At 39.8% G+C, this 23,646-nt stretch overlaps 1 protein-coding gene and 2 pseudogenes across 1 annotated transcript; all 3 read left to right on the forward strand.

Moving 5' to 3' along the window:
• Positions 1–1,951: 1,951 nt before the first annotated feature.
• On the forward strand, positions 1,952–7,592 carry LOC116677661 (uncharacterized; the record flags this gene model as incomplete). The annotated part of the gene is given in 4 exon segments (XM_032508003.1): positions 1,952–1,994; positions 2,135–2,776; positions 3,273–4,475; positions 4,600–7,592. Coding segments are annotated over 4 exon segments (3,591 nt in total), but the record flags the coding sequence as incomplete, so codon positions are not given.
• Positions 7,593–8,889: 1,297 nt separating this feature from the next.
• On the forward strand, positions 8,890–9,595 carry LOC116677662 (zinc finger BED domain-containing protein 5-like; annotated as a pseudogene).
• Positions 9,596–15,771: 6,176 nt separating this feature from the next.
• Positions 15,772–23,340, forward strand: LOC116677660 (GTPase IMAP family member 8-like; annotated as a pseudogene).
• The last annotated feature ends 306 nt before the right edge of the window (positions 23,341–23,646 follow it).

Here is a 23,646-nt window from a genome sequence, read left to right on the forward strand (position 1 = left end):
GTTGCTTGTTAATTGGTAAAGCATCATGATACTGCCAGTGTTGATGTTGTCTCTCTGTGTGGGTGTGTTCAGATCCACTTCATTTTGTTAATTAATCAAAATTAATTTATCTAATTAATGGCCCTGACACACCACGCTGACGGTTGGTCCTAGTTGAGCCGACGGCGATTAACCGTCAAATGACGTTAATCGTTAAAATGACGTTCAAATGTTACACATAGGTTAAAACAATTGGTATAACCATTTTTGCACATTATGTCTAAAATTGGCAATCATAGCCTACAACAAGATATACACAACTACTTGTTTAGGCATATTTAGTCCAACAACAACAACATGCCTTTTAAAAGATCTCTACTTACCTATACATTACAAATAAACTAACGTTAATAAGCTAATATCCTACAACCCCCTCTGCAACGCTGGCTAAACAATTATCCCCCTTGTAAGCAAGCGAGCTACCTTACCAGCCAGCCTCTATATTAGTTAAATGTATTATGTTATATGATTAGTAAAATGTAAGAACTTAATGTTTAATTCACACACTCTTGTCAAATTGAAGTACAGCCCATTGCGATCGGCAGATGCGCGAAACTTATTTTTGGCTAATTTTATGGTACCCAGTGTATGATAAAGGCATGTTGGGTGGAAGAAATTAGCTAATTAACGTTAGCAACAAGCGGGCCATTTGGTTGCTTTGCTTTCACCATAGGGCAACTTCTTTTCCGAGGGAACAGATAACAGCCCAGAAGAGGCACAGTCCAGTTAGCCGTCTCCTGGTACTGCTGTCTTCCTGGCGGGTCGGTTCTGCCGCTGCTAGAGCAAAAAACATTGCCCTTGAATGATGAATTACTGCCGCCTGCAAGTATTGTTCTCTTAACACATCCATGGCTGGTATGGGGAGTTATTTCTTAGAATGCATGCGCAAAATGTACGTGGTACTTGGCGGTTGGCTGTCGTCTGTGTGGTGTGTTCCAGTGCACATTTTTTGCCCAGACAAAGGCGACAAGGGTCGACGAGAGCCAACGCCACAGGTAGTCGTTGTCGTCCGTCAGCTCGGTGTGTCAGGGCCTTAAATGCACTAAGCAATGAGACGTCACTTCTTGTTGACGTTCAAAGTATTGTCAAACAAAACAGAGGCTAGCTCGCCCCTCCCTCCTCCACATCCCGTCCCATCCCCCTCTCTTCCGTGCATCCGCGCACTAACCTCTCAACTCCTACCCACAAATTCTCCCTGTGTTATGTTATGTTGTTATGTTTTGTGCAGGTTGGCGCAGTTTGTTTTTGTTGGTGTTTGTGGAGCCTGGGCTGACTACAGAGATTGCGTCCTTTTGACAGTGTGTTCAGGGGACAGGCAGCTTGCTTGATAGTACGGAGATGTGTGTTAAAAAAAAAGTCATAAAAAAAAGTATGACATCGCTTAGAGCACCTTTAAGGTTACTTCCGGATTGGGTCCCTTTTTCATGTTGGGTTCTGGTAGGTTTTCCAAGTGTCTGTTTAAAGTAAGTAAGTATTTTACTCGTGGAAAGGTGGTCATTTTATAAAACTGGATGTCTATGCAGCTGAAATATGTTTCTGAAAACGTTTTAGAAATAGGCAATGCAGTAATTGAATCTTGGCTTGTATTTGATCAACGCTGCCTAGTTTTACAGTTAAATCTAAGAGTTTTATCACCCTCCCTTCATAGAAACACATAGAACAGCATGGTACACACTTCCTGTTCACAAACTCGTGTTTTAGACAAACAGTGCACAAAAATATGTTTCTGAAAACATTTTAGACGAAAAATAGGCAATACAGTAGCCAAATCATTTATATTTGATTAGTACTAACATGTTTCACTTAAAAACAGAAAAAGAGGGGAATAAAATTAGATGGTGACAGTTAATGCCACAAGAAGATCTACTATAGATTACATGTGATAAAGTAAACAAATGTTCTGTATCTGTAGACTCTGAAGCGCTCGATGAGCTTAGAACGGCTGCCACCTGACCGTGAGTATCTGATATAATATCATTTTGTATGTAAAATCTGTAAGTAATAACTAAACTCCTTATTTTAAACAGCAATGAAACTATAAATTAATACATGCAAGTTTATAGTTAGTTGCCTTTTCTAAATCTCTGTGTTTCAGTGTCAGAGCTGAGGGTTGTTCTGCTGGGGAACAGCTGGTCTGAGAGGAGTTTAGTGGGGAACTTCATACTTGGAGAGACTGTGTTCAACACTGAGGAAGAACCAGACCACTGTCTGAGAGAAAAAGGACAGTTGCAGGACAGAGGGATCGTTCTGATCAACACTCCAGATCTGCTGCTTCCTGAGATCTCTGAACACAAACTAACAGAACATATAGAAAACTGTGTGAGACTCTCCGATCCTGGACCTCATGTGTTCCTGCTGGTTCTACAGCCTGAAGACCTCATTGAGGAAGACAAGCAGAGGCTACAATCAATCCTTGAAACATTCAGTGGTCAATCATTTGATCATTCATTGGTTCTGATATCAACTCCCAGAGAGAGATCAGGTTTAATGGAAACATACATGGAACACCCTCCATTAAAAGACATGGTCATCAAATGTAGATACAGATACTTGAAGCGAAAGGGCCTTGAACTTCCAGAGCTGTTAACACGCTTGGGTCAAACGGCAAAGGAGAACAATGGAGAGCATGTGAGCTGTGACGTATTTAAGGACACCACATCTACTTTACCAGCTGATCATCAAAGTCCAAAACAAATAGAAACAGAAACTCCCATCACAAGTGCTGTCAAAGCTGCTGGTAAGTGCAGAAACATTTCTGATAAGGTGATGAAACCGTAAATAAGAACATTAAGCTGCAAATCATTGATGCCATCTTTTCACAAGGCTGCATTTGGTTAACAAATTCCATTAAACAATTCTCAGAGAAAACCCCTGTGACTCACACTAAGTAAATTCATCACAATGCTAATCATGGATTTGAAAATGGATTTTTATAGACACAGGATGCAGGGTGTATGTCCTCCACAATATTTAGAAGATGTAGATTTGTCCCCCTCAAAAAATAGGAAATGTGGAGATCTAAAAACGATTTGACGAAATTGTGTCTACTTGTGTTACCAAATTGTTGCATAAAATTTACCAAAATCGAGTGTTTGATGCCCACATTTTTTGTTTAAAATATATTTTTGGGAAAACGTTATTCTGCCTTTTCTAAGAAATTTAACATTTGCTCTATGCAAATTAAAAATGCCATTCATAGTGATCTTTTTATCTTTGTGTCTGTGGTTTTACAGAATTGACATTCAGGATTGTGCTTCTGGGAAAAAGTGAGGACAAACAGAAAAAGGTTGGTAACTTCATCACGGACAAAAGTCCTTTTATACCAACAACTTTCCCAACCAGTCAGTCTTTGGCCTCCTATGGAACGTGGAGAGGAAACCCATTAATAGTAGTAAAAACTCCAGATGTATTCGGTCTGTCTGTGGAGAAAGTGAGAAGAGAAGTAAAGAGCTGTGTGAGTCTTTGTTCACCTGGACCAAATGTCCTGCTGCTGTTAGTAAAGCCTTCTGAGTTTACTGAGGAGAACAGACAAACACTGAAGTTCATTCTAAGTTTGTTTGGTCAGGATTCCTTTAAGCACTCAATGGTCATTGTGACACATGAGAGCAATGAAATGAGTGTCTGCGTTAATGAGCTCCTTCAAGACTGTGGAGGAAGACACTACAGCATGAAGTCTACACTACAGTCTGAAGTTGACAAACAATCATTAATGGACAAGATTGAGAAGATGGTGCATGAAAACAAGGGAACCTTCCTGACCTTCACTGAAGAGACCAACAGACCAACATCTGGACACATCAGTCCAGCTTTAAACCTGGTTCTGTGTGGGAGGAGAGGACCAGGGAAGACTTCAGCAGCCAAGGCCATTTTAGGACAGACAGAGCTTCGTTCAGTCTCCAACTCATCAGAGTGTGTTAAACATCAGGGAGAGGTGTGTGGACATTGGGTTTCCTTGGTGGAGCTGCCTGCCTTGTATGGAGGAGGTCTGGAGGCAGTGATGGAAGAGTCATTGAAGTGTATCTCCCTCTGTGATCCTGAGGGTGCACATGCCTTCATCCTGGTCCTACCTGTGGGTCCCCTCACTGATGAAGACAAGGGAGAGTTGGAGACCATCCAGAACACTTTCAGCTCTCGAGTCAATGACTTTATTGTGATTCTGTTCACTGTGGAGTCAGATCCTAAAGCTCCAGCTGTTGGAAACTTTATAAAAAAGGACAGAAAAATCCAGGAGCTCTGTCAGAGCTATGGAGATAGATATGTTGTTCTCAACATCAAGGGCCAGCAGCAGATCCCAGAGTTGTTGGATGATGTGAAAAAAATGATGAAATCTCAAAACAAACCAAATGTCTATACAGCTGAAACCTTTGCACATGTACAAATGGAAAAGATCATACAACAACACCATGAACTTGAAAAGCTGAAGGGCAAGATCACTTGTAAGTATTTAAAATGTACATGCTTTTTTTGGGTTGTAAACCATGTCCCAAATTATAGTAATGAGCCTACAGTATTCTGTAGGAGCTGTAGATATTTAAGGTAATAGTTCTTCCCATTTCCCAGGTGATGATGAGAAGCAGAGCCCAGACTGTCTCAGGATTGTGCTGATAGGAAAGACCGGCTGTGGAAAGAGTTCTACAGGTAACACCATTCTAGGAAGAGATGAGTTTAAAGCTTCATCAAGCCAAAAATCAGTCACCAAGCGCTGTCAGAAAGCAGAGACCAAAGTGAACGGTCGTACTATCGCTGTGGTCGACACTCCTGGTCTGTTTGACACAACTTTGTCCCATGAAGAGGTTAATGAGGAGATGGTGAAATGCATCAGTCTTCTGGCTCCAGGACCTCATGTCTTCCTGGTGGTGTTAGGAATCGGCAGACTCACACCAGAGGAAAAGGAGACATTGAAACTCATCAAGAATGGCTTCGGGAAGAATTCTGAAAAGTTCACCATCATTCTTTTTACAAATGGAGATTCACTGAAACGTGAGAAGCGGTGTGTTGAGGAATACATTCAAGAATGTGATGATTCCTTTAAGAAACTGATTGCTGACTGTGGAGGAAGATACCATGTGTTTAATAACACTGATGAACAAAACCAAATGCAAGTTGTTGAGCTGATAAACAAGATTGACACCATGGTAAAGGAAAATGGAGGCAGCTGCTACACCAATGACATGCTGCAAGAGGCTGAAGCAGCTATACAGAAAGAAGTGAAGAAGATCTTGAAGGAGAAGGAAGAAGAGATGCAGAGAGAGAGGGAAGAACTGGAAAGAAAACATAAGAAAGAAATGGAAGCAGTGAAAAGAAAAATTCAAGACCAAAGAGCAGAAATTGTAAAGGAGAGACAACTGAGAGAAAAACAACTTGATGAAAAAGAGCAAAACATTAAGAAGGAACGTGAGATGAGAGAGAAGGAACAGAATAAGAGAAAAAAAGAAGACAGGAAGAGAAAACAAGAGGAAGAAAATCAGCGACAGAAGTGGCAACAGAAAGTTGAAGCTTTGGAGCAACAAATAAGATCAGAATCAGAATCAAAGGAAACCATTGACAAAAAGCTGGTGGAGAGCAGAGAAGAGATGAGAAAAGAACGAGAGAACTGGGAGAAGGAAAGAAAAGAAGAGTGGGAAAAACGAGAAAAAGAAGATAAACAGAAACAACATGAGGAGCAAACGAGATTGAGAAAGCTTCAAGAAGAATTTGAACAGGAAAGAAAAAATGATGAAAAGAAAAGAGAAGAAGAGGACAGAATTAAAAGAGAGCAAGAGGAAAAAGAGAGAAAAGAAATTGAGGAGAACTATAAGAAAGAAATGGAAACTCTAAAGAAGACACATGAAGAAGGTGCCAGAAAGAAAGCTGAAGAGTTCAATGAATTCAAAGAAGAAAAAAAAAGGGAGTTCGCAGCTCAGAAGGAAATGCATGAGAAAGATATGAAAGAGAAAGACAGTGATTATAACCTCTTGAAGGCATTGTCAGATCACAAAGAAGAAGAATTAAAGAAGAAACAGGAAGAAGAAATAAAGAAAAAACAGGGTGAAATTTATGACTTCATGAAAAATTTGACCAAACGGATAGAAGGTCTGTCAGAAATTAATAAGTTACTGAAAAAACACGAACAACAAATGGAACAGGAGAAAAATGAGGATGTAAAAAAGAGCCTGCGGCAAAAACATGAAAAAGAAGTTATTGACTTGATACCAAAATTTTGGAACAAAAAGGACAAAGAAGACGCATCATTTTGGACGCGCATCACATTCTTTTGGTTCTGAAAACTGAAACTCTAAATATGCAGAGCCTATATTTTGCATAAATTCTCATTAGCTCCCAAGTGTCTAATCAGCAGCCTGTACAATATTTAGCTGCAGCCTTGTTAGCAATTATCTGACTGTTAAAAGTGAAGCCAAGTGCAAAAAACAAGACTTTCTAAATCTCAGAATTGTACAACTCAGACCCGGCCCGTGATTATCTTAATGTGGAGTTGACCACAAAGCTGATTTCACACAATGATTTATTGATTACAATTTTATTTTGGATTAAAGACTAGATTGTAATATTACAGGTTTAAGAACAATCGTTTTTCTATGGTGGTACTGGGGGTCCATATTCTGGAATTCAGATTACTACAAAATATTTCTTTTCTGAGTTTTGTGTGTCAATATTTCCCAGAAATGTTGTGTGTTTAATTATTCCCAGAAATAATGTGTGTTTAGCAAACTGAGATAAAAGTATTTCTCAGAAATGAGGTGATTTCTCAGAAATAATATTGGATCAACTAAATAATATATATTTTCTATTAACAAAGGTTGATTAACTGAACAATATATATTGTCTATTAACAATGTTTGAAGCTTAAGAAAAGCTTCCAAAAGAACTGTGTAACTAAATGCTAAGAATTAATGATTAAGCTTAACTGTGGGGTTGATAGAGCTGTGGAAAAGGGCAAACAAGTTAGGACATGTCCAGGGTGTTGGGAAATCAAGAGTGGGCAGCAGGAACATGCGTGAATCAGTGAAAGGAGCAAATGAGGTTTTTTGTGTCAAAAGTATAAAGGACAGAAACAGGCAAAGAACGGGGTTATATTCCTAGGCAGTTCTCGGAGGGTGTTGAGCTGGACATTAGATCTTCAGACCCCGCAGCCTCGACCAGAAAAGAGTTGGGATTTGGACATAAGAACAGCAAAAGAAAACTTCAGAGAACTTCTTCAGTGGAATAGCGAGACAGAAGCCACAGAGGATAGCCACTGTAGCCAACCCGGCTGAAGGAGTAATTCGGACTCTGACGTCTTTCTTCTGTTCAACTGCCTCAATGGCTGTGTATTTATAGACATTTTGAAGATTTTGGACAAGGTTTCAGGAGTCTAACGGATTACACAGCCGAGGGTAGAAGAAAAGGGTGCGGTCCCCCCGGCCAGGGTGACACGCTCCTCTCCCATCTCTACAAAAAGGAAGATTGCCAAATTCATCGAAGCTAAACTATTGCATCCAGGTTTTGCCCTTCAACATATTTATCAATTATTAGAAATTGCTCAGTATATTATTAATCATATATATTAATCATTTTAAGGGAGTTTTGAATTTTTAATCAGTTTATCAAGTTTTATTCAATATTACAAAATCAGATACGTATTTTTGTATTCTATTCATTGATCAATTTTATTCTCAATTCTCAATTAAGTTGTATGCTTGCCCTTGCTCTATTCTGCAATAAAGATACAAATACTGCATTTAAAGTACAAGAAGTACAGACATTGAATTATTTCACTTTTTAAGGTTGTAATTAATTGGGCGTAGTGAGCTTAAACATCTTCAAAGGGGCTTATAGGTTGCTCTAGCCACTGAAATTACCTACCCTTAGGGCTTATTTTCCTGGCCCCTAAACAATATCCTAGCAACTTACCAAGTGCCCTGATCAATGAGAAGGGAGCTGTCGTGAACGTGCGTGGCTGGGGTGGTATCTGGCTCTAGGGCTATTCAGTCCGGTGCTGTTTCAGAGAAAGCAGGGTAGACGCTTGGTTGAAGACAGTTAGAAGCTAGGCGAATCTCTTTGACACCAGCTTAAACAGTCCTCAGTCATACCTAATAGGGTAATACCCATAGGCTTAGAGGATCGGACCCTTTAAACCAGGGGTCATCAACTATATTTGTCAGAGGGCCAGAATTTTACCAGACAGTCTCCTTGGGGGCCGGACCCTTAAATAAAAATTAAATAAAAAATCAAATTTTGGTATAACATTATGATTGATGTTTATTGTTAATACTTTTTCCATTTCATTACAAAACTGAAGGCCTTTATGAGTCAGGTTCATATCACCTATACCACAGACAACCATAGATAGATATTTTGCCTCAACTCAAGTCAATTTTACTTATAGAGCACTTGAAAAACAAACACCGAGGAAGTGACAGGAAAGGGTCTCTTAACAGAGGTAAAATGGCACTCTCAAAGGCTATGAAACGCAAAGTTGATATTGAAAACAGGTCCTTCAATGATGACTGGACTGAAAAGTACGCATTTATCATGCCAACCTTCCGGAATGCCTCACCAGTATGCCTAATTTGCAACGAAACTGTTGCTGTTGCCAAAGAATACAATCTGCGCCGTCACCACCACACTAAACATTCAAATTTTAAGATTTCATATCCTGAGCAGTCAGAGGCGCATCAGAGAAAAATCGCCGCACTGAAATCTGCCTACTCCCACGCAAGTGGCATTATTACTCGAACTTTAACTGATCAAGAGAGAGTAACGTGTGCATCCCTGCAGGCTGCTTGGGTGCTTTGCAGACATAACCGGTGTGGGAAATTATATTCAGATATAGGGGACCGGCCTTTCACTGAAAGTGAGGTTCTAAAGGAGTGCATGATCACCGTTCTGGAGGAACTTGCCCCAGACAAATAAATGGACAGAGTTATTGCATCTGTCAAACAAGTACCTCTATCTGCCTCAACTAATGCACGTCGTGTACACGTTTTGGCGGAGCAAGTTCAGCGAGCTGTCATTGACGGGGTCAAGGAAGCCAAATATATTTCGCTGGCTATTAATGAGTCCACTGACAACACGGATATCTCACAGTTGTGCGTTTTTGTCAGATACTATGATGGCAAAGATTTCCGAGAAGAGCTGCTGGCATTGCTTCCACTCGAGGACAACACCACTGCTGACATCATCTTTGGAAAACTGGAGGATTTTTTTAAAAGCCATGGATTGTCCCTGGATAAAATCAACCTGACAGTGACAGATGGTGCACCTGCCATGATTGGAAAAAGTAAGGGTCTGGTGAGCAGAATAAAGACTGTCGCTCCTAAAACTAACGCACTCCATTGTATCATCCATCAGTGTGCTGTGCGCAAAGCTAAGTGGGGAGCTCAAAGAGGTGATGGAAAAAACAATGAAAATTATTAACCACATCAGAGGAACTTCAAGCAAGCAGCACCGCCTGTTCCGCAAATTTGTGATGGAATCCCAGGCTTCTCATGATGACCTGTTACTCCACAATGACGTGCGCTGGCTGAGTAAGGGCAAAGCACTGGAGCGCTTCGTTGAAGTCCAAAGCGGCAGCTGACCATCTCCGCATCTTGCAAGACATGGGATACATGTGCAACGTTGCCTTTTTAACAGACATTTTCTCCCATTTAAATACACTTAATCTACAGCTGCAAGGAAAAGAAAAATCAGTGGTGGATTTGGTGGAAAAACTTGAAGCCTTTGGGAACAAACTTGATCTGTTCCACGCAGATTTGTTGTCAGGGAGGCTGCTGCACTTCAACACACTGAAGACGGTGGGAGAAGGCAACGTAACAGACAAGATGAAGATATTTATCACACAATTAAAAGACAACTTCTCTGCTAGATTTGATGACTTTTTTATTTCCAGGGATGTCATTGGATTTGTGCATGACCCATTCACCATCACCCCAAGCGGAGAATTCTCCACAAACGCGGTGAAAATGCTGCAGTTGGACAAGGCAGCCATTCAGAGCGAGCTGGCTGAAATTCAGGCCGCAGGCGACATGAAGGCTGCTCTCAGTGGTGCTGAAAGCCTGAGCGCGTTTTGGATATCTTGTCCCAAGGTCTATGGCACATTGAAGACGCTGGCTATGTATGTGCTCACCATGTTCGGTTCAACCTACACCTGTGAGGCTGCGTTCTCCAAGATGAACTCGATTAAAACGCACGAGAGGAACCGTCTGTCAACCCAGTCTTTGGAGGACTGTTTGCGCATAAGTCTGACAGCGGCCAAGCCTGATGTGAAAAAGTTAGTGTCAGAGGGGAAATGTAACTTCAGCCATTGATTAATTAGTGTTATAGTAGTCCATTTCAGCCTTGTGATTTGATTTCGCTATAGCCCACTTAACGTTTTATTTGCTGTGCGAACAATATTTGTGACCTGTTTTGTTCTGGTTCCAGGCTATTTATTTACCATGCTATTTTAAATTGTGCCAGATCGTTTTTTCCTCCTTTTTTAGTCCTGGGGAGTTTGCTAGTTCCAAGCATGTTGTTGAGACTTTGAAATAAAAAACAAATGTTAAGTAAGGGCATGAGGAAAAAAAACTGTGTGAAACAATAAATACAAACAGTGTAACGAGTCTGTCCTCATTTTGGGGTGTAGCCTAAATAGAGTCATAAATGGTGGTGATTACTGAGAAGAGACTCAGTTGTTGCTGCTTTTAGTTGCTTTAATAGTGTAGAATAGGCCTACATATTTTCTCTTTGATCCTCACAATTTTGGAATCCAGTCGCGGGCCGGATCGAACGGCTTGGTGGGCCGCATTCGGCCCGCCAAGCCGCCAGTTGATGATCACTGCTCTATAGGTTACTCTATGCTGTGTCCATCTGGGTCAACTCCAGTAGTTGAGAATTCAGTAACCTTCATTTGAACTCTTTTAAATATATATTTTAAATAAATACAACAACTGGAAGCGCTACCTGGTCATTAATGAAATGCTCTTTGTTTTTTTTAAATATTAGAGTGATCATGATGTTTATAATGTTAGAAAAATGAAATGTTTGGATGTTTTCTGTTTTCCCTACAACACCCAAATCCCAAATATTACAGCAAATATGAAACAAGCAATATAATATAAAATGTTTATCAGATAAATCAACTTGAATGATTCTATTTGTCTTTGTATTGTTACATGTCAATTCAAAATGGTTATAACTGATACATCAATTTAAGACTCATTAGAGTAATATTTAATTGTATGTTCTGTGTTTAATATTCTTTCATTCAAACAATAAATAAAGTGTTTATCCTGTAGTTCAGTGTGGACTGTTGGTAATTCTGAAGTCAAACCTGACATTCTCGATTCTATCTATCTATCTATTTATGTATATCCTTGATCTTAGGATACTAATGTTTCTGGGGAAACTGTTAATAATAATAACAATAGATGTTCTGGTGTACTTGATCCAGAGATGCTCACAAGTCTGAGCTAGAGTCCAAGTCAAGTCTCAATCTCAAGTCTGCTTCAGTAGCCGACAGCAGCTCTGTTCTGCTCTCTGCACAGTAATCATTTTCTCATTAATTATTCCTTATTTCACCAACAACCCCAGGTGTATTGCACACAGTATTACATAAATGTGTCATTCTAAAAGGATGTTAAAGCACTTGGTGTCCAATGTGTAACTGTGATAATAAATAAAACAAAAGATTATGATCACCCTTGACCACATGCCTTATCACGTGAATTTATTTAAAAGGGAGGAATATAATTTTATATTACCTGATAATTTGGCCTACTGATCAATTCAATCTGGGTCCCAACTATTTTCAGTCTAATCAGTTAGGGTCTTGTAGTACAGCATGTTGCAGCTCTTCGTTGTCAATATGTCAACGAGCCTAAGTAGGGGAGACCAGGGACAGTTGTAACACTTTTTGCAATTTTTAGCAATACCTTAAAAACCATTTACACTGGAATAACCAATTTGTTATATTAAAAACCTCAATCTGTCAAATGCTGAAACCATTTATTTAATTGGTTTTATGAAATATGTACATGTTGTAAAATAGATTTTAATACAGTCTCTCCACTGTTACAACCATCCCAGTGTACAGGGACAGTTGTAACACATGTCAGGGACAGTTGTATCACATGTCTAAAATATAAATAATTAATCAATCATATACTTTACATGGAAAACATCATGTATCAGTCATGTTATTGTGACTTTTTATTTCATATTTTTAAGAAATGATTACCTTTTTTCATAAAAGTCAGTCAAAAAGTCAGTTGATTATAATGCAACAAAATGATATCATGGGTAGAACACCTAAAAAAACGTTTTAACATGAACTCAAACATTCTCAACAACAGAGAGAGGGGGGGGGGGGGGGGGGTGGGGGCTCGGTAGGCCTAATCGGAGTCACAGTTGTGGCAAGTGTAGAACTCCCTTCCATCTGTGCAGTCCTTGTGTGCCCAGCCTTTACAGGACCAGTCCTGGAGCCGGACCTCCCTTGACCTGGAGAAGCTCTCCAAGCACATAATGCAGAATTCACTTTCATCATCGGACGAGTCCGCAATTTTCTGTTTCTTCGGTTTGGATTTTTTGTTGTTGCTGAAATTCATTTTTCTTTTAGCTGCAGACCTGCTTTCTACAGCCTCCAGTTGTTTTTTTACAGGAGTATCTGTAAGGACGGCGGTTTCCCTTCTTTTCCTGCCCTTTGTCATCTGCTTTCTTGGGCCAGCCTTTGGGTGTGGACGGAAGGACACGGGTGAAAAAATTGTGTCCATGGCAGAGGAGGATGGCTCAGGCTCGGACACCACACATGTGACAGGGGATGATGCTTTAAGTGGCATGGAGGATGCCACCGTTAACACATTGGGTGGTGGAGTTGTAGAGGAAGATGGAACCTCTGGCGTCACTGCTGGCAGTGTGCGGTCTGTGACTAAGGATGGTGCAAAGTCACTGTCACTGAAAATATTCCTATTAAAAGGCCAAATTCCAGTGCATACAAACCCTGCCTGAATATTTGCTGGTGATGCAGCATGGGGACGAGCACTCTTCACAATGCCTGGCAGATCGTAAATGGTCATTGTGTTAAACGGAGGTTCAGTTGAAAACCCAAGAAACACAAAGCTAAAGCTAAAAATATATGTACTGCTTGAAATATAACTCACAGCTAAAATATATGTGTTTGTTTGAAGTGCAACTCACAGGTGAAATATATATATATATATATATATATATACTGCTTAAAGTGTGCCATGTAACCCATTAATGACTTGTTTTGATGAAAGTATGTACTAAATATTAGAAACAGCCAGAACTAAAAAAAATTATATTCGTTAGGTGTGACCTTTGGCACACTTTTAAGTGTGCTAAGGGTCACTTACAGTAACAGTGGAACTGGTCTGGACCTGTCCACTGCTGTGGCCACCTGTGTGATAACGTAGTGGTGGAATTACCCTGTTTTCCAAAAGGGAGGGGGTTTTTAGCCTTGACTTTTAGTATAAATAGCTAGGGAGAAATGAGGGAGAGACAGCTGTTATCTTCGGAGCAATTAGATCTTTAGCAGGAAAAGTTACCTCTCGCCTTGATTTCATAACATCGTAGCCTACCTGTCTCTAAATGACTGACTCGCTTGTGTTGTTTGTTGTGTGTCTGACTGTACAAGATTTTCGAACACCCGCTCAACTACCTCTGATTCGCTTACCATGAAATTTCACTTAACCCCAGCCAATCGTCCGTATTTATGCGCTTTTCAGTAAAAAAAAAGTAAAAAAGCAACAAAAAAAAGAGACTTTTCCTCTAGCTTTAATTATGGTAACGCGCCGCATTTACGCAACGGCGTTGTGTAGGGTGAAGGGTAATCAATTAGATTACTTGTTATTGAAAAAAGTAACGCCGTTCCTTACAGCGCCGTTATTTCCATCACTGGTCAAATCCATTGTTATAACAAACAAGCGTAAGCAATTATTGCCCCTACACAGTCCAAACAAGGCATTAGCAGTCGAAAACAGATCAACAAATCACAACCATTTAAAATGGGAAACAAATGGAAACTTAATACTTAACTTAAAAATAAAGTACTATTGAAAAATGTAATTTCAAATGCATGGGCGCTACGTTTTTACCCAAAACTAACCATTGCCTAATACTAGTGCCTTCCAGACAGCGATGCCTGGAAGAACACGTTGGGGGCTTAAAACACCAATAAACAATACAGGCTTTCCAAAAAGCTCCTCACCTTGGGACTGACACCCTCTCTTTGGGTGCTGAAACTTCTTACAAACAGACCCCAGCCAGTCAGAGTTGGACAACTGACATCTGACATCAGAACTGTAAGTACAGGGACCCCATAGGGTTGTGTGCTCAGCTTGCTGATTCTGATACACCTCATGACTGCGTAGTTACCAAGACTGACACCAACATTTTAAAGTGTGCGGATGACACCACAGTCATTGGACTGATCACTGGTGGTGAGGAGACTGCGTACAGAAGGCAGGTGGCAGAGCTGGTGTCAGGAAAATAATCTCTCTTTAAATGCAGAAAAGATCAAGGAGATGATTATCAATCCTAGGAGAAGGAGGAAGGAGCAGCAAACATCAATATAAAGTACATCGGTAGGACAGAGGTAGAGAGTGTGAAAACATTTAAATTCCTCGGAACCGGTCAACGAGGCTCACAACAGTTACCAGCTCCTAAAGAAAGCCGGGCAGAGACTGCACGGCTGAGAGACTGCTGAGGAATTATAGCATGTCTACCAAAATATTCAGCAACTTCTACATGTGTACAGTGGAGAGTGTCATCGCCAACTCAATCACAATGTGGTATGGAGACAGCACTGCTCGGGACAGGAAGGCTCTCAAATTTGTTATAAAAACTGCACAACTCATCTATTGTTAGCCCTACCATCACTACAGGACATGTACACCACCATGCATGATTAAAGACAGTACACACTCTTCACAGCCCTCAGGAAGGCGCTACAGGAGTGTAAAAGCACGGACAACAAGACTCACAAACAGCTTCTATCAACAGGCCATCAGACTCCTGAGCTCTGGAATATCCCCCCCACACACACTCCATCTTCCCCTCCTAGTCTCCTGGACTCACACCACATACAGAGCTGCTATGGTGCTCTTTGACCATTTTCAATATTAAAAAAAAAAATTGTTTCTTTAAGCTTTATTTTTTTATTCTCCTTTTTTATTCGTTGTGTCTTTTCTGCGCACTGTGCATATGACAAATAAACCTCTTGAATCTTGAATCGTAATGCTTAAATTAATGGAAAATGTAGCCTGATTAACTAGTACAACAGTCACAAACACAAACACAGATTTATAAGATGTAGAAATGAAAATTGAAGTATTAGACCTTGAGTTGAGAAATCTTGTCAAACAAATATGTTTTATACAATATATATATGTAAATATACAGTATACAGTATATAAATAATACAAATGTCTTAAGTGCATGACTGCAAATTATTGTTACTTGCTGTAAAATAGTCTAGTATTTGTAAAGGTAACAGATAGTAAACCTTTGTCAAATGTTTGTCAAAATGCTATTATTTGCAGGTACCAAAAAAACCCAGACAGAACTGAACTCTACATTATCCCATACCTACAGTATATGCCTGTATGCACACACAGTGTACTTTAAATATACAACATAGAGCTTATTAATAGTAAATATGCCTACTCATCTAATTGCCTGTAGGCCTACAGCTTTAAAACATTTTTGGCTCCTGGTACACTTTTCCCACTCCCTACTGACCGTTTTTTACTTTCACTTTTACTCGCAGCAACAAGTCCAGCAGGTAAGTAAACTCGACTTAAACAAGGTAAACGAAAAAAAAGGTTATTAAAATAAAAATATGAGTATGGTTAAGGAGTTAATAAAATAATAATAATAGATATATGTGGGAGCATTGTAGGTTTACTGTGTTAAGATGTGACATGTGTATGTCGTTTGTGCCCAGCCAAGTTAACGGTCTTTCCTCCAACAGTTTGTGAGATAATGTATAGGCCTACTCTTCTGTGTTCCGGTAATGATTTCATATCGTCACCTTCCTCAAATAATCGCCTAAGTCATTTTTTCACGTTTTTCAGAAAACACAAAAAACGGAACCAAATACTGAACATATTTTGACTTATGCAGTTATACTAAAGGCGTAGAATCACATGAACTGTTCAACTGAGAATGTAGGAAATGTTACCAGAGGTGGCCAGCACCATGAGGAGATGATATAGGCAAGAAAATACTTTTTGTCAAAAAATGACTTAGGCGATTATTTTAGGAAGGTGACGATATGTTTTGTCTTATACTGTACTCTGAAAATAGGAGATTTATTGAGACAATTGCAACAAATGGTTAATGGCCAAAATTAAGCCGAAGTGAAGTGTTGAGACGCCATTTCAGTTAAGACGAGGAAGTCAATCCTCTCGGTATCTGCCTGTAGTTTCACTGTGATTGTGCAGCAATTTTAGGCTGTGAGAGACTCAGCGTGAACTCCTATTAAACCATTCTTATTACTTTGAGAGCCGATGACTTATATCGCGGATATAGCTACAGTACATGTTTTATACCCATCAAGATGATGATTATTATAATTATTGAGCTCTCTTTTAGCTACTGAGTGATGCGCCTCACTTCTGTGCCATCTCTGTTGAGAGTCGTACCTAGGCACTGCGAGTCAGTTGCGTATGAGGGCGTTTTACACCGGATCACTTTTCAATACCCACTAAAAAGCCAGCCATTCTATAGAGTACCACAAGGTGGAGCCTGTTGCCCTGGACCAAGCAAGTTATAGTTGATCGAGATGGTTTTAACACAAGAGCCTCAAATTAGCTAAACGTAATATCACGAGGTGAAATTGAAACTACATTTACAATACATCTTGTTTAGCAGCCAGAACTACATGGCCATTGATATGGTCAGGTGATAAAAATAACATTTGTTTTCAGCCACGTTTAACATGAACCAATCATATCAAAACTATGCTAATCTAATCAATTATCAATATGGACAGTGATCTGATGTTTATAAAACCAAATGTAAGGGTCTTCATGTGGCTGAGGTTTCAGTAAAAGGTCAATCTATAGAACTACAATGTACTAATATTTCCTATGTAACCATTTCGGTGTTAATTAGTGAAATAATTTAAATCTAAATTTTTCTTTCTTTAGATTCATAATGCCGCAGTTGAATTAGTGATGTTTACAGCAGAGCAGGCTATGGCGACTGCAGCATCAGGTAAGTCCAGTCAGTCTTTATAACTCTGGATAAAAGTCTCTCTCTCTCCATCTACAGATTATACAGATAACTAAAGGGATGTGTCCTCAGACCTTAGATGAGATACAACCCACAGCTGGACCATAGTCCCTTTTCAACTTTACATCACATGTTATCACTGGTATCTTATCGTATCTCTGTCACATACAGAAAGAAAATCATGATTTGTTTCATTTCTCAATTTATAAAAATCCCTGCCTTTGAAGAAATATTGACTTGCCTTTCCTCCGAGTGTATGGCTGCGGCCTGGAGCGTCCCATCTCATGCTGTCTTGCCTGGTGTCATCCTTCTACTTTTCAAAATAAAAAGCTTGCATCTGGAATAAAAATAAGCTTGCGGTGATTATCATGCTAATGAATAAAATATTTAAAAATATATGTCCGATAAAATAAAATAAATGCAGATTATAGGCAAACTAAAAAAAAAGATTCCTTCAATGGCTGCAACCAGGAGCCTCCGGTTTTAAGCCCTCTCGACATGCTGATAAGCAGTTGTATTTGTAGCAATGTCTCAGTGAAGTGTGAAAACAATAAAGAATATATAATTAAAAAGGAGTCTTGGAAAGAGTGTAACATGTGTTTTTTTGTATTCTTGTTATTGTGTGTGCTGATCATTATCCCTCCTCAGGATATCCTGCTGTTAGTTGGCATAAATGGCTGCGTCGCTGATGCAGGTTTCATCAAAAGTAGTCTGCGTTAACATCAGGGAACAGTAATAACATCCAGAAATCATCAAACTATGTGTATGGCTAAAATTGTTACTTTAACAGTTTTTAACGTTTTTCAATTGATTGCAACAAATGTGGTCACGAATTTACCAGTTACTCCATTTGGAAAATTATTTGCAATTTTCATATTTTTGATCCTCTGAATTTACTGTTGGACTTGCCTCGGCATGAGATGGGACGGCATAACATGGGACGCTCCAGGCTGCAGCCATCCACACCGCTGTCTTTCCAGTCGATGACTGGCATTCTGCCAAGAGATTCCCACTAGGTGGAGATAAAACACAAGCCAGTGTGCTGTTTGAATTCATTGCCAAATCAGTTTTTGTCATAATCTGCTGCATTGCATATAGTATTACATACATGTGTGATTGTAATATTATTTTAAAGCATTGAGTCTCTGATGTGTAGCTGCAATAATTACCATAAGAAAGATTGCGAAAAGCCATGACTACTTGCCTGATCACATAAAATTATAAAAAAAGGGATAAAATTTTATATCACTTGATCATTTGGTCTACTGATCAACTTGAGCTGTCAGAGTATCAGTCTAAGCAGGTAGGGTATTTGTATTGCAGCAGGTTTCAGCCCTTTTTTTTTTTTTTTTTTTTAATATACCAATGACCTGTCATCATCACCACAAGACAAAAGTTTGTTGTTTGAAGCAGACGAAGAATGTGAACTGCAGTGTAGGAAAAAACATATTGCTGCTCAAGTTGGTTGAATATCAGCAAAGTATCGCTTTAAGATGTTGTCCAAAGTTTCAGAAGACTGCGTGGGACATTTGAGTAATCAGAATCAAAATTTGTTTAAATGACCAAGTGGGCTTTTGCATAAAGGGAACTTGACTCTGGTTTTAAGCAGCTACTATTAATTATATGTATCACTCAAAAACAGGAAAAGAGGGCAATTAAATAAAATAAATAACAGATGGTGACGGTGTTCGTGCCACGTGTGATAAAGTAAACAGATGAATCCTTCCTATCACAGATGATCTGTATCCTCTGAAGCGCTGTAGGAGCTATGATTGGCTGCCACCTAACAGTGAGTATCTGAGTTTACAATATTTCATATGTAAAATCTGTAAGTAAGCAACTAAACCCCTAAAGATAAACACCAATGAAACTATAAATTAATACATGCAAGTCTGCATTTAGTTGCCTCACATGCCTTTGGTGTGGGAAATATGTGTTTGATTTCCCACTGTGACACATGAACCAATGTGTCCCTGAACAAGACACTAAACCCCTAGTTGCTCGAGAGGTGTATGACCTCTGACATATATAGCAATTGTAAGTTGCTTTGGATAAAAGCGTCAGCTTAATGATTTAATGACATGTAATTTCAAATTGCCTTTTTTAAATCTCTGTGTTTCAGTGTCAGAGCTGAGGGTTGTTCTGCTGGGAAACAGCTGGTCTGAGAGAAGTTCAGTGGGGAACTTCATACTGGGAGAGACTGTGTTCAACACTGAGGATGAACCAGACCACTGTCTGAGAGAAAGAGACAGTTGGAGGACAAAAGAATAGTTATCATCAACACTCCAGATCTGCTGCATCCCAACATCTCTGAAGAAAAACTGACAGAACATGTAGAAAACTGTGTGAGACTCTCTGATCCTGGACCTCATGTGTTCTTGCTGGTTCTACAGCCTGAAGACTTCACTGAGAACACAAAGTGAAGCTCTGCAGAGTCCTTGAAAAGTTTAGTGACGGGTCATATATCATTCATTGGATCTGATATCAACAACCAGAGTAGAGAGATCAGGTTTAATGGAAACATACATGGAACACCCTCCATTAAAAGACATGATCATCAAATGTAGATACAGATACTTGAAGCGAAAGGGCCTTGAACTTCCAGAGCTGTTAACACGCTTGGGTCAAACGGCAAAGGAGAACATGGAGAGCATGTGAGCTGTGACGTATTTAAGGACACCACATCTACTTTACCAGCTGATCATCAAAGTCCAAAACAAAAGGAAAAAACAAACTCCATCACAGATGCTGTTAAAGCTGCTGGTAAGTGCAGAAACATTTCTGACCAAGTAATGAACCCTTAATCACAAAAATCCTCCTTGATCAAATAAAAACATTAAGCTACAAATCTTTTTACAGGGCTGCAAGTCTTAAACAAAATCACTGCACAATTATCACTCTCGGAGAAAACCCCTGCAACTGACAGTAAGTAAATTCATCACAAAGCTAATCATGTATTTGAAGATAGATTTTTAGTGGCATAGTTTCACAGGGTTGAACCCAAACATAGACTTTGGACACTTGGCTCAGCGTTGCTGAGTCTTTGAATTCCATGCGGTGAATTTGTGTTACAGCCGATATTTCCGTTTGTCTGTTTGCATGTGTGATTGGTCCCGTCTTGGGTCTGTCTGTGTGTGTCTTCTTATTTTCTACATGTACTATTTTCAAGCTGTGGATGTCGCTCTGTCTGTCTTTCTATGACATCTCTTCCATCATCTCCAGGCTTGGGCAATGTTCCGGGTCAATTCATAGTGTCAACATTTTGGCTTCATACTACACAAGGAGCCCGTTTCTTTAAAAAAAAAAAATTATATTAAAAAATTATATTTAAAAAAAAAACTTTTTAATTGTGTTTGATTATTGTTTACTTTGTTCTGTTGGACCCAATCGTTCTTTTAATACATCCATGGACCCAACAGACAAAGTTAATATGTTAAAAGTGTAGTGAAATGATCAAAGATTTGTGCATGGCGCATCTGGTGTACTCACAATTACGGTTTAGAACGTCAGCGATCAGTTCCAACAGCCGCACTGAAGCCAAAAGGATGTGCAGGTCAAGCTAGGTAGGTAATCAAACACTGGAAAGCACATTGCAACTGGATACTTTACTAAGGAAAACTATTTCAAAATAAAACACCAAGGGTTTTGGTGATTTTAACATTTCAGCAGTGTGTAGAGTGGAACACGCTATGACATCTGAGAGACAGCATATATCAACATTTCATTAAATGTGACTGTGTAATTAATACATTATTAATAAAAAGTAATAAAAAGTTTAACTGACTAGTATTTCTGGTGCCGACTTGCAAGGGTACATGTTTAATCGACTAGTTGACTACATGCGCACATCGCCATTATTAAAATTAAAATTATTTTAGATAAAATGCTTTTATTTTATTGCTATGCTATTGTGCAGAATTGTGGGCTGTGTTTGGGTTCATTCCTGTTTTGTGATCAAATGCTTATTATTTTAGCAAATGAGAACGACCACAACCACAGGCATTTCATCTCTGATCCTATCTGTATTCGTGAGACGTGGCACTGTCCTGAGTTGAAAGACAGCCTAGGCTACTTTACGGCTTTATTATGGAGTTAATAGGCGTGTGTGTTTGTGTAAATGCAAACATTTTTTGACTACTTTTTTTAAAGGGACGTGCGCCTACAAGCACCCACGGAGGAAAACATAAATCGGCACCTATGATGTACAGTGAGCAATGTAAAGGATTTTAGCCTCATATTGAGTTGTTTTATCTTTGTCTCTGTTGTTTTACAGCATCGGCATTCAGGATTGTGCTTCTGGGAAAAAGTGAGAACAAACAGAAAAAGCTTTATAACTTCATCAAGCAAAGTATGGCCACCTTTGAAGATTGGAGAGGGACAGCATTAACAATAGTGAAAACTCCAGACATGTTTACTCTGTCTGAGGAGAACGTGAGAAGAGAGGTTAGGCGGTGTGTGACTCTTTGTTCACCTGGACCAAATGTCCTCCTGCTGTTAGTGAAACCATCTGATTTCACTGAGAAGAATAGACGAACACTGAAGTCCATCCTACATTTGTTTGGTCAAGATTCCTTTAAGTACTCAATGATCATCATAACACATGAGGGGAATGAAAGGAGTGTCTGTGTTACAGAACTCCTTAAAGACTGTGGAGGGAGACACTATAGCATGTCTGAAGATAACCACAGATCATTGTTGCAGAAGATTAAGAAGATTGTGCATGAAAACAAAGGAACCTTCCTCACCTTCACTGAAGAGACCACCAGACCAACATCTGGACACATCAGGCCAGCTTTAAACCTGGTTCTGTGTGGGAGGAGAGGAGCAGGGAAGACTTCAGCAGCCAAGGCCATTTTAGGACAGACAGAGCTTTGTTCAGTCTCCAACTCATCAGAGTGTGTTAAACATCAGGGAGAGGTGTGTGGACGTTGGGTTTCCCTGGTGGAGCTGCCTGCCTTGTATGGAGAAGGTCAGGAAGTAGTGATGGAGGAATCATTCAGGTGCATCTCCCTCTGTGATCCTGAGGGCGTACATGCCTTCATCCTGGTCCTACCTGTGGGCCCCCTCACTGATGAAGACAAGGGAGAGTTAGAGACCATCCAGAACACTTTCAGCTCTCCAGTCAATGACTTCACCATGATTCTGTTCACTGTGGAGACAGATCCTACAGCTCCAGATGTTGTTAAGTTTCTTAAGGAAAACAGGGAGATCCAGGTGCTCTGTCAGAGCTGTGGAGAAAGATGTGTTGTTCTCAACATCAAGGACCGGCAGCAGATCCCAGAGCTGTTGGATACTGTGGAAGAGATGAGAGTTGAAGAATCCAGAGGTTTCACAATGAAGATGTTTGCCAAGGTTCAGGTGGAGAAGTTTGAAGAGCAGGAGAACATTAATAAAAGGCTCAAAGCTGAACTGAGGAATTTAAAACATAAAAGTAATATGGGAACTGATGACACCCTTCAGAGCAGAGACTGTCTCAGAATTGTGCTGATTGGAAAAACTGGCAGTGGGAAGAGTGCAACTGGAAACACCATTCTGGGTAAAGAATGTTTTACATCTGTAACCAGCTCAAAGTCTGTGACCAAGTTTTGTGAAAAAGCAACAGGCGAGATTGATAGACAATCTGTTGCTGTGGTCGACACTCCCGGCTTGTTCGACACACAGTGTCCAATGATGACGTTCAACATGAACTTGTGAAATGCATCAGCATGTTGTCTCCTGGACCTCATGTGTTCTTACTTGTGCTGCAGATCGGTCGCTTCACACAAGAGGAAAAAGACTCTGTGGAACTGATCAAGAAATATTTGGCAAGAATTCAGAGATTTCATCATCATTATATCACCAGAGGTGATGATCTGAAAAACAATACAATTGAGAGTTACATACAAGACTGTGATGACTTTTTGAAAAACTGATACATGACTGTGGAGGAAGATACCAGGTCTTCAATAACAACAATCAAACGGATCGGAATCAAGCCAGAGAGCTGCTGAAGAAGTCCAAAAAATGCTGAAGAAAAACGGCGGCAACTGCTTACACTCAGAAATGTTCCAGGAGGCCGAGGCAGCAGCATACACAGGAAGTGGATAGGATCTAGAAAGAGAAGAGAAGAAGAAATGCAGAGACAGAAGAAGGAGCTCCAGAAAAACCTGAGGAGGAAATAGAAGAAGTGAGAGAAGGATGAAACAACAGAAAGCAGAAATTGAACAAGAGAGTCAAACAACTTAAAGAAATGGAGGAAAACATCAGAAAGGAACGTGAGGGGAGAAAGAAAGAACAGGAAATGAGAGAAGAAGAGGACAGGAAGAGAAAAAGGATGAGGAACAACAACGACAGGACTGGGAAAAAAAAACTTGACAGAGAGTTGGAACAGAGTAAAGAAGAGATGAAAAAGCA

Source organism: Etheostoma spectabile, unplaced genomic scaffold (genome assembly GCF_008692095.1).
Source record: "Etheostoma spectabile isolate EspeVRDwgs_2016 unplaced genomic scaffold, UIUC_Espe_1.0 scaffold00005597, whole genome shotgun sequence".
Lineage (NCBI taxonomy): Eukaryota > Metazoa > Chordata > Actinopteri > Perciformes > Percidae > Etheostoma > Etheostoma spectabile.